The 11,397-nt window shown below is 34.8% G+C and overlaps 1 protein-coding gene across 2 annotated transcripts; it reads left to right on the top strand.

The window, feature by feature from the left end:
- The first annotated feature begins 1,133 nt into the window (after positions 1 to 1,133).
- On the top strand, positions 1,134 to 10,806 carry EMB1075 (Pyridoxal phosphate (PLP)-dependent transferases superfamily protein). 2 transcript variants are annotated; one of them, XM_021428704.2, is made up of 6 exons: positions 1,134 to 2,086; positions 7,440 to 7,740; positions 8,423 to 8,654; positions 8,863 to 9,056; positions 9,188 to 9,324; positions 9,967 to 10,806. In XM_021428704.2, the coding sequence occupies exons 1-6, from the start codon at positions 1,232 to 1,234 to the stop codon at positions 10,531 to 10,533; spliced, it is 2,286 nt and encodes a 761-aa protein (XP_021284379.1). In that variant the 5' UTR covers positions 1,134 to 1,231; the 3' UTR covers positions 10,534 to 10,806. The 2 variants fall into 2 exon arrangements, with proteins under 2 accessions (XP_021284379.1, XP_021284378.1); XM_021428703.2 differs by lacking the exon at positions 1,134 to 2,086 and having other exon boundaries at positions 7,185 to 7,740.
- The last annotated feature ends 591 nt before the right edge of the window (positions 10,807 to 11,397 follow it).

The following is an 11,397-nucleotide window of genomic DNA, read 5'->3' as shown; positions in this document are numbered from 1 at the left end:
AGCTTTTGAGAATCTATATTAGTTTTATAACAATAAAATTTGTCATCGTATTTTATTGGCATTGACATCAAATTAAGTTTTACCTCCACTTGACATGAAATTGAGTTTTACAATAGTAAATAATAGACAAGTAGGGTTCCAACCCAAAAACAATGTTATCAAAAAACAAAAACTAAAAGCAAGAGACAAATATTGTAAACCCCAAATAAAAAAACACCAATAGCAAACAAAATAGATCCCAACATGATCACAAACACCAATTTTTGTATTGAATAAGTCAAATTACACCATATTTCTTGGACTAATCTATTGAAATTTAATGTGTCCTTCTCTTGATTCCTTCCCCTTTGTTTCATTCCCTCCCTTTTCAAATATTCAATCTTTTTCTTGCAAAAAGAGAACCCATTAACCTTAAAATGCAACATTTTGCCAAAAAATATAAATTAAATGAGATTGCAACAAAATATTTTTATATACCAATCTAATCTTCAATAGAAAAATGTTGATTCAAACAAGTTGAATATTTAAAAATAAAACCCATTTACCCTTAAAACATATTATTTTCCTTATCTTCAATCTCGTTTTCAAAACCAAACATTACTATCCCGCTCTTGATTCTTCCTCTTGAACTGTTTTTTTGTTTGTTCGTTTTTTCTTAATTTTTATGTTAATCTCATTCAATTTACGGTTAAAGTGTTTTTGTCATGTTAGCAAGTATTTTTATCACATCACTAGATGCCACGTCATCATTATACTTCTTCAACACAAAATCAACATCACATTAATTGAAATTGTTATATCAATTTAATCAAAATATCATATTAATATATTTAATTATCAAATTTAATTATATTAAAATTAAAAAATAAAATTAATAAATTAATAAAATATAAAAACTCTATTTATATAAATTATTATATAAATACTAAATTTATACTTTTTGTAAAGTACAGGATAATTACATAATTTAACCTTATTTTTAAATTGGTGAATGCTATTTTAAGAGTATGATCCAATGGGATGGATCACCGCCCGTACAATAATATACAAGGGCAATTTAGGAAATGCGAAAATTATCCTCGACACAACGCGCCGACTCCTTAGCCACCTTCAAAAAGAAACAGGCCCTTTACGCAACCCCCAAAATCACGCCGTCCTCCACGCCCAAGTTCCGACCAAGTCTCCTGCATTTCAATCCCAAATTCCCTGCTTCGCCCCTCTATCGACGAAAATGGAGGACTCTCCGATCAACCGTCTCCCCGAAGATTCACTTCACCAGATCTTCTCTTCCCTCTCGCTTCGTCAAATCATGACTTGCCGCTCCGTTTGCAAGCTCTTTAACCAAATCTTGACTTCGCCATCTTTCATGCACCTCATCTCCACCCGATCCCATCTCAACCTCCTCGCTCTCCGCCCTCCTCATCACCATCATAATCACAGTCGCTGCGAGTCCCTTTGTACTTCCCTCCACGTTTACGACCCCGATCAAAACCAATGGCTTCGAGTCAACCTCGATTTTCTTCCTTTCCGGTCTCCTCACCCGGTCGCGTCTTCACTCGGTCTGGTTTACCTGTGGGCCGACTCGGCTGACTCGCCCGACTCGAATAAGTCACTCATCGTTTGCAACCCCTTGACTCGCCAATACAGGGTCCTTCCTCAGCTCGGCTCGGCCTGGTCACGCCACGGCTCGGTCCTAGTTGACTCAAGGAACCGAGTCATGGTCTTAACAGAACTCGCCGCTCTTTACTTCTCCTTTTCTCAAAAAACCCAACAATGGCTCAAATTCTCTTCAAATTTACCTTCCAAACCCCGAAGCCCTATTGTTGTCTCCAACTCCGTTTTCGCCTTATGTGACGTCGGATCGCCGTGGAGGAGTAAGTGGAAATTATTCTCTTGCGCTGTCAATAACATGTTAAACTTAAATTTAAATGTGATGAACAACAATTGGGAATGTTTGGAGAGGCACGAATGGGGGGACATTTTCGATATCATGAAACGACCGCGTTTAATATGCGGCAACGGGAACAAAATCTTGATGATTGGAGGATTAAAATCGAGTTATTCGTTGAATCAATCTTGTTTGACGATTTTGATATTGAGGTTGGATTTGGAAACGATGGAGTGGGAAGAGGCAACGAGAATGCCCGAGGATATGCACCAATGGTTTCAGGATAGTAAGTTTAAGGTGTTTGGAGGAGGGGATAGGGTTTGCTTTTCCGGGAAGAAAGTCCGAAGGTTGGCTCTCTGGGATTGTTGTGAATGGCGCTGGATTGATTGGGTGCCGGGAAACGGGGATGAGGTTTTCCGGGGATTTATGTTTGAGGCTAGGCTTACCTTGCTGCCTTGAATTAATCGGTATGCTGTTGCATTGTTTAGTATCTTGAAATATTATTGTATTTTGTTGATGTTCTTTTTAGTGAAAAGCATGTTTCAAGATAGTGGGAAAACAATGTAATCTGTTGTCAAGAGTGAAAAGGGACAATTCTGTTCAATTTGTTCTCAAGCAATGTAACTTGATGCTGATAATGAGAAACAGAAGAATGTTACATCTCTTTTATTATTCTTTTAAGTGCTTGGTTGAGACATCAAGTTCAAATATTGAAAGAAATGATAGCTTTTGTGTTATTTGTAACTACGAAGTGTTTCTTTTTTCTCTTGGGGAAATGTGGAATAGTTGAAATTAGTGGAAGAAGTGTATGTTACAGTATCATATGATGCATTGTTGATATTAATGGTTTCTATCGTCATTTAGTAATCTGTTGTTTAGATAGTGCAATTGCTAATGCTAACATTATGGTGTGTTTATTGGAGTGTTATTTGTGATTTTTGGTTATTTGGGAATCCATGTATGTGTCTTCCTGTTGAATCCATAGTCTATTCAAGGACATATAATAAAGGCACCAGTTGACAGAACTCTGAAATTAATTCTAATGGTGCTTTAGATACTCTTTTGGGTTGCCATTCTGGACATCCTTTTGTAGGCTTAAAGTGAGGAGGCATTTCACCCTCCATGAGGGGGACTATGAATGGTTGTGCAGGAATTCTTGCCTTTATCTTGTGAATATGTGTTGTTTAGAAAATTATTATGGTGTTACTTTACATATGATAGGCAGCCGTCATTGCCTTTTAATTTAGATGCTATCTGGATAACTTGGAAGGGCTTGAATGTGATTTATCAGCATTGGTGACTTCCTGATCTTTGGGCATAAGAAGACTGACTTTTGTGTTTACAGGAAGATCAATGGATTGAACACACAGATAAAGTTGAGCTTTTTGAAGTAATGCCGACCTGTCATTAAAATAAGTACACCTATTTTTTTTAGGTGTCAAATTTTTCCTTCTTAACATAAGGGAATGGTAGGTGGAAAGAAAATGCATGAGCACATACAAGGCATGGGATTAAGCACACATAGCATACCATTACTAGTTACTTGCATATGAACATGTTTAGGACATGGTCCACAATTCTAGAGAGTTTAGGAATTTTCTGTAGTTATTTTAGCGTGGCATATGTTCTGAAATTTCATCTGGTACTTTATAACTCAGTGCGACTCTTGTCATCGCCACCAAGTACTGCCCCTTGTCATCAAAAGCCTTTGGACAGCATACTCGGTCTAGGCAACATCCATGTAAGATTTAGCTTATATATAATGTGGTATTTTAACAGCTAAGCTTGTGAAAGGAGGATCTCTTCGGTAAAAATCTCTAAAACATTCCACAAAAATTCAGGTTGTATCATACAATTTCATTTTTATGTTCCAAATCTTACAGCCCTAATCTTGAGCTAAAAGATTATTTATTGCCTAGAAAATCCTATTAATGAAAATCCAGGCAAACAAGAGAATTGATCAGCTGCGAAACTGAAGAATATTATTATGGTGTGTGTATTGTGGATTGCCAGGGTTAGGCTTGGATAAAAGAAAAGATGTTAATGAAATTTTAAGTAGGGACGTAAACAAAGATTTAAAAAAGTTAAGCAACCACAGCCCATATTGGGACTAACACTACATTTTATATAATAAGCAAGTATAGCCCAAACTTAATCTCTGTTTCATTTGGGCGTATACCCAAATGCTGTTTATGTTAAACCCCAAAACCCAGCTAGAGCCGAAATCACCTACTCGAGTCGAGTCTTGCAAAAGAGAGTATTCATTTTTACACTCGATGCCTTCTTTTTCTTTGCCTGCGAAACTGGTCGCCTCTAAATATGTATGCTCTTTGCCCTTGCCTTTGCCTGCTTCATTGTTCTGTTTTTGCTGAAAAAGCAACAATGCCTTTAGAAATCCGGCTGCATAACTTAATGGTAACCATTTTCTTTTGTTATGTTGAAGATGTAGTTAAGGGAGTTATTTCGTTGAGAGAGGAAAGGAGTAAAGTTGACCTTAAAATTTTAAGATCGGTTTCAGGATAAGTAAGAAAGTGCTATAATAAAAATAATAATAATTGAGAAGCACATGGAAATGGTGGTACGTCCCTAAAGCTGTACATCCTAGAGTTCTTACCAATATCAACGCTAAAGAAATGAAAGTGGTGATATGATTTATTCCCCCTTAAATAAATAATAGATTATTGGTATAAGGGAAAAGATATTTTGTGGGATAATCTTTGTCGCTTACCAAGCACTCGAATCCTTACATTTAAATAGTATTATATTATAATTCTACCATACATGATGTGAGAGAGTCAAATATTGTTTTTTTTAATATATTTAGGATGAATCTTTTAATTTAAATAGTATTATATTATAATTCTACCATGCATGATGTGAGAGAGTCAAATATTGTTTTTTTTTATATTTAAAGAAGAGAAATTCAAATTCTGTTTTTTTAAACAAGTAAATAATACACCAACCAATGAACCAAATGCTTAAATGCAAGTCGAACATTGCTTCAATAAGAAAAAATAAGTAAAATAGCATTTTTTGTTATTAATACGAGATTTTTTATTTTTTTTAATTTAATTGTGCAATGTCTTCATTATTCTAATTTTTTCACTTATAAAAAAAATGAATCTACTTTAATAAGAACTTGTAATATTTTTTATAAGGTTTCATGTCATTGAATACTTAATAAACTTTAATATTATTTATTATAAACTCATATATTCAATTTAAAATTTATTAAATAAAAAAAATTTTATTAATAAATATCTTTTAGTAACTTGAAATCTGTGACATCAAGCGTTGCTCCCTATTCTGGTAAGTTTGCACCGGATACCATTTCCCCCCACTGACCTGATATAAAAAAAAATTGACAATCCTTCCGTTTCTTCCCCGCTAAAGGCGTGGTGGAGATTGGGTTCCGAACTCCCAAGCCGTCGCTTTGTGAATGATCCTCGGCAGATGTTATGAGCCAAGAAGAACCGGTTACATCAAAGACAAAGAAGACGACAAATTTTGGACAACAGGTGGCGAGTGGAGCACAAAATAAATATCTGTCGTTTTCTGGAAGAGAACCATCCCAATGCAATAGCGTATCTCCATTTCCCCCGCTCGTTGGCCATGCAGACTCACAAAAGGCTAGCCCTCTCTAGGCAATAATTTAATTTAGCAAAATCCAAATATCTCCTCTTAAGACGCTTTAATTTTTCTTGTTTTACAATAATATTTTTGATTTTTTTAATTGTTAATATTGTTAGTCAATAATTTAAAAAAATTAAAATTTAATATTATATAAATATTTTAAGACACAAATAACTTTTGTATCATTTTTTAATTTAGACATATTCTTTTTTAAAAAAAATCTACTCATCTTCTAAAAACTTTAATAAAAAATTAATTATTAAAAATAGAATTTTGAATAAAAAATTCAAAAATAAAAAAAGAAAGATAAGAGAAGAGAAGAAATGAAAGACTTTAATATATCTTCCATAGTATCGAAGTCAATGAATCTTTTCTTCTTCAAATGGTAGAAGTAAAAAAATATCAATAAATTTTTTATATTTTCTTTTCTTTCAAATCAAAATTCTTTTAGTTAAAAAAACTAAATTTGTGATTTGTCAAATTAAAGCATCAATATGATGGGATTTTTAATATTAGTAAAAAGAGGCTTTGTTGATATTATTGAAGATTTAAGAGTCTAGATAATAGGTGGTCATGTTGGTGATTAGTATTGTGTATGCTACTATTAAGTGTGATAATCTTTTTGTAAATCATACTAAGCTTAGTTATCCTTTTTGTAAGGTAACCCAACACTCAAGTTGGCTCAATTTTTTATATATTTTGTAAAGGATTGTAGGTTTTTTGTATTGATTATTACAAAATTCTTCAGGTGGATCAAAATGTAAAAAATGAAAATTTAAAAAAACCTTATCCAAATTCTTTTAGTGCTTTTTATTAAGATTTTTAAAAGAGAAAAGAGATAATGCATTACTTTGAGAAGATATTCGTGTTTAAAACATTTATGTAATATTGGGTTGTATTTTTTTAATTATTGACTAACAATGTTAAGAATTAAAAGATTAAAAGTATTGTTATAAAAAAAGAGATTAAATTTTCCATTTAGAATAATTGAAAGGTTTTTTTTTTCTTTTTTCAAAATATCTCCAATGCCACGCGGCACTGACAGTTATTGTGCTTTGGATTTGACTTCAGTGTTGGTTTAAGATATTTTGGTTTGGTTTGATTTGAAATCTTCTTTCTTTATTGGGAAGGTTGGTCCATGTATTAAAGTGTTATAATGTGGGTAGTTCAATTAATTAAACTGTTTTAATTATTGGGTTTTAAACTTACCCTGTTGTTGTGCACATTGATTGAATTGGGCAGAGACATATGGGCAGAGAATGAAGCAAAAATATCTCAAACAGGGGAGATTGAGATTCTCGACCAGTAATCAGAAACAGAGATGAGTCATACGGATATGGTATACCTCACCTCACTCCACTTCGCTTAACATAGATTATGTTTAGTTTTAGAAAAATGAGATTAGCACTTGTTCTAAGCAATTAAGTAATGTTATTTGGGGATAATTTATAAATGTATTATTTAAAAATAATAGAAAAATAATAAATAATAAATCAATAAGTAGTGGAATTAAGTGGACATGTTAATATATATTACAAAATATCTTTAGACTCATTTTTGTTCTTATAGCAAAATGAATAGGTTCTGTAAAAAGTTAGAAAGTCCGACAGGGGCCAAACCCAATGAGGCTGGCGCCTATAAATAGGATGCCAACCAGTGCCCAAAAACACGTCCCTCTCTCGCTCTGCCCCTCTCCATCTCCGTTTTCCTTGTTACTTCTCAGATCTAAAATAACTCGAGAAGCGGCGGGAAACTTACGAAGAAATAATAATAATAATAAAAAAAGAATCATTTTGCCAAATCCCTCGCATTTCATTTCACTTCAAATTTATCAGCTATTTTCACCTTTGTTTCTGTTGTGATCTAAAAGGTCATGGCTGGGGCTGTAGAGATTGAAACGGCGTCGCCGAACGTCAACAGCAAGATGGAGATCTTGGCGGTTGACTTCGATCCGACGACTGTGGTGGCCGAACCGTTGCCTCCGGTTGTTACGGCTGCCGACGGCAGGCCCAGCGAATCGGATGAGGAAGAAGAAGGCGTGGAGAAGCCGGTGAAGAAGAGCAGGGAGATTGTGTTGGGGAGGAACGTGCATACCTCGTGCCTGGCAGTAACGGAGCCAGAAGCTAACGATGAGTTCACCGGTGACAAGGACGCATACATGGCTGGCGTCTTGGCTCGATACCGCAAAACCCTCATGGATCGGACCAAGCACCATTTAGGTAAGCAAAATGTCTTTCATATTTCATGCAAGCTGTTAATTTGAGCTCATTTTCTGTTTAGTTGTTGTTTAATTGAGAGATTATATATTCATTTAACACACAAAGAACAGGGTAATGTGCCTTGTTTCAAAAAACAAACAAACAAACAAAAAGACAAAGATAAAAAAAAAGATAATGTGCCTTCACTTTTTTTGAACATTTATGACGTAAGTAAATATTGAAAGAAAGTGAGTTCGATGTTGGTCTTTCTTAAAGGAGTGCTTGTGAATTGAAAGATCTTAAATTTGTGTTCCGTTTGATTGTAGTTTGGATTTTGAAAAATGTTGCCAAAAAGCAAAAGCAGATGGTAGAAAGCAAAAGCCCAGTTAACTACAAATGAAGAAATGAATAAAATGTAACACCAATTTTAATATGATTGTTATAAAAATACTTAAAATCATACATTTTGTTATATAAAAATTTATATTTTTAAACTTTAGATTCTTAAAAAATATTTGTTCTTTCTATTGCATAAAAGATGCAGGTTTTTCCCTTTTGCTTGCGGAAAAAAAAAATGCAAATAGCAAAAACATTAACCAATGGTAGCTTAACTTGCAAGGACTTTTAGTTATATTGATCCTTCCATTAATTTTCATTGGGGCCTTGCAATTTATAGGCTATTAATTGAAGTGCAACTTTTCAGGCTATCCTTATAATCTGGACTTCGATTATGGTGCGCTAGCTCAGTTACAGCATTTCTCGATCAACAATCTTGGAGATCCATTTATTGAGAGCAACTATGGTGTTCACTCAAGGCAGTTTGAAGTTGGTGTGTTGGATTGGTTTGCCCGTTTGTGGGAAATAGAGAAGAATGAATACTGGGGTTACATTACAAATTGTGGCACAGAAGGCAATCTTCATGGAATTTTAGTTGGGTTAGTGTTAGTTTTAAACTTGGTTACTTGCATTTCAAACATCACACCTTTTTTTTTTATTTTTTAAAATGATTGGGGAAAAGGAGATTCAAACTCTGCGCTCTAAGCAGAGGGATTATGCACTAATCAATGAACTAAATGCTCAGGTGCCTAAATCACATCTTATTGTAATTGAAAAGCATAAATGACAGAGGTTTGAATTTTGCAGGAGGGAAGTGTTTCCAGATGGAATTTTGTATGCATCACGGGAGTCACACTACTCTATCTTTAAAGCTGCACGAATGTATCGAATGGAGTGTGTGAAAGTTGATACTCTGGTCTCGGGTGAGATTGATTGCGGTGACTTCAAAGTTAAGTTGCTTGCTAACAAGGACAAACCAGCAATAATCAATGTTAACATAGGTCTCTCTCTCTCTCTCTCACTCTCTCTCTTGTGCATATACATCCTCACACTGTCACAGAAATATGCCAACCAAATGTCGTGGGTTTTGTTTTAATGAGATAAATAACTTCGTTAATAATGTTTACTGAAGGAACAACTGTCAAAGGAGCTGTAGATGACCTTGATCTTGTGATACAAACCCTTGAAGAAAGTGGATTTTCACATGATCGGTTCTACATTCATTGTGATGGAGCTTTGTTTGGACTCATGATGCCTTTTGTCAAACGGGTAAGTTATCACGTGTATAGCATCTGTTTTAATGTGTGTTTGAGAGAAGCTAGCAAAGCTTGGTGGTCCCCTGAACTTTCCATCACTCATACCTCGCAAGTTGTGAGCAGAGTCAGCAGACTGCTTTTCTTCTGCCAAATTTGTAATTTTTTACCTAGCAAGTTCTAGAATTTTAAATGGTATGTGTTTCCTCTCGATTTGACTATAAAATCTGAATTAGCCTATAATTAGGGCTACATTGACAGTGCATCAGGATTTTTGCCTGAAGAATAGAGTTAAAGTAACATAGAGTCTTTTATCACTGTTAATGGTCTGTTTATATGCTAGTGCTTTGATTACTACGAATCTATACTTTCTATAATAATTCACCAGGATGAATTATGTGATTTGCTTTCTTGCTTTGGGTGCAGCACTGCTAACTTTCTAATAAATCTTCATGTTTGTTGACATGTTTAAAAGAAGTGAAATGGACTCAATGTGGTTATTAAGCATGTTTCCTCTCTGCAAGTGGATGATGAGTTTGTGTATAATGTTATTCGTTTGTTTCTCAAACTCTTATTTTACTGTGTTACTTTTTCTTCCTGTCTGGATGCCATTTACCACTTAGGTTTGATGGTTGATATTATTCTTGGTGGTGAGCAGGCACCAAAGGTTACCTTCAAGAAACCCATTGGAAGTGTTAGTGTCTCTGGCCACAAGTTTGTGGGTTGTCCAATGCCTTGTGGTGTTCAGATCACAAGGATGGAGCACATTAATGTGCTCTCAAGCAATGTTGAATACCTTGCATCAAGGGATGCTACAATCATGGGAAGTCGGAATGGTCATGCTCCTATTTTTCTTTGGTATACTCTCAACAGAAAAGGTTATAAAGGGTTTCAAAAAGAAGTTCAGAAGTGCCTCAGAAATGCTCACTACCTGAAGGACCGACTGCGTGGGGCTGGGATCAGTGCTATGCTTAATGAACTCAGCAGTACAGTTGTGTTTGAGCGGCCCCGGGATGAGGAGTTTGTTCGTAGGTGGCAACTTGCTTGTGAAGGGAAAATAGCACATGTGGTGGTGATGCCAAATGTGACCATTGAGAAGCTGGATGTCTTCTTGGATGAATTAGTTGAAAAGCGGTCAACCTGGTATCAGGAAGAACATGATCAGCCTCCTTGTGTTGCAGCAGATGTAGGGAAAGAGAATTGTGCTTGTGCTCTGCACAAGTGACAAAATGATAATTTATCATGATCCAGAATTATTCCTCTGCTTTCTTGTAGTTTGACATTTGATTTTAGTGGAATCTAGATTTGATTCACAAGTATTTCCTTTTACCATGAAGGCTTTCGCATTCTCATGCTTGTTCCTTGCATGTATCGAGTAAATGTTGTGGTAATTAGCAATGCGTAACAAGTAGTGAGCATCATTCTCTTGTATCATTGACCTTGGGACCTTTCGGTTCACAGCCATATCTATTTTTTATTTCAAGGTTATGTTGTTTAATTTGTCTGACATTTTTGAATTTGGGATGTGAGATTCCCCAGATTCTACTTCCCAATATGCAGAATCATATTCTAGATCACATCTCCTATTGAAAAAAAAAAAAAGAAAAAGACTTGGCCACCCTTTTCTTTTGAGCGTTAAGTCTGCCAAAGGCAACAAGTCTAGTGTCATCCAAATCCTCCTGCCACTCTCAGCCACCATTTCCATAAGTAGAAGAACATCATGACCTATGCAAGAGTAAAACAAAACTTACTTTTGTACAGGATCTCCAGGACATGCTAAAGACCAAAGGGCTTTTGACAATAACTCTTGCCACTTTGTGGATCAGAGGCTTATGCATGGTCATTATTATTATTTTTTAATCGAGAAAATGAGGATTCAATTATTTTTTTTTTGGAGTGAAATATGATTTCATTACCTTATCAAATTGAATTATATCTAACCTATGATTTTATAATGAAAGATATGAGTGTATAGGGTGTTTTCTTATAAATTTAAATATTTTCAGGTAAAAATAACATATATTTGTCATAATTGCAGTATATTAAAAAAGTACTAAAAAAAATTTGATCTTATCAATTTTACACCATC

This window comes from Theobroma umbraticum, unplaced genomic scaffold, assembly GCF_002168275.2.
Source record: "Theobroma umbraticum cultivar Fairchild unplaced genomic scaffold, ASM216827v3 scaffold_51.0, whole genome shotgun sequence".
NCBI classification, from domain to species: domain Eukaryota; kingdom Viridiplantae; phylum Streptophyta; class Magnoliopsida; order Malvales; family Malvaceae; genus Theobroma; species Theobroma umbraticum.
The sequence above is the reverse complement of the archived record's forward strand: the minus strand, read 5'-3'. Positions and strand labels throughout refer to the sequence as shown.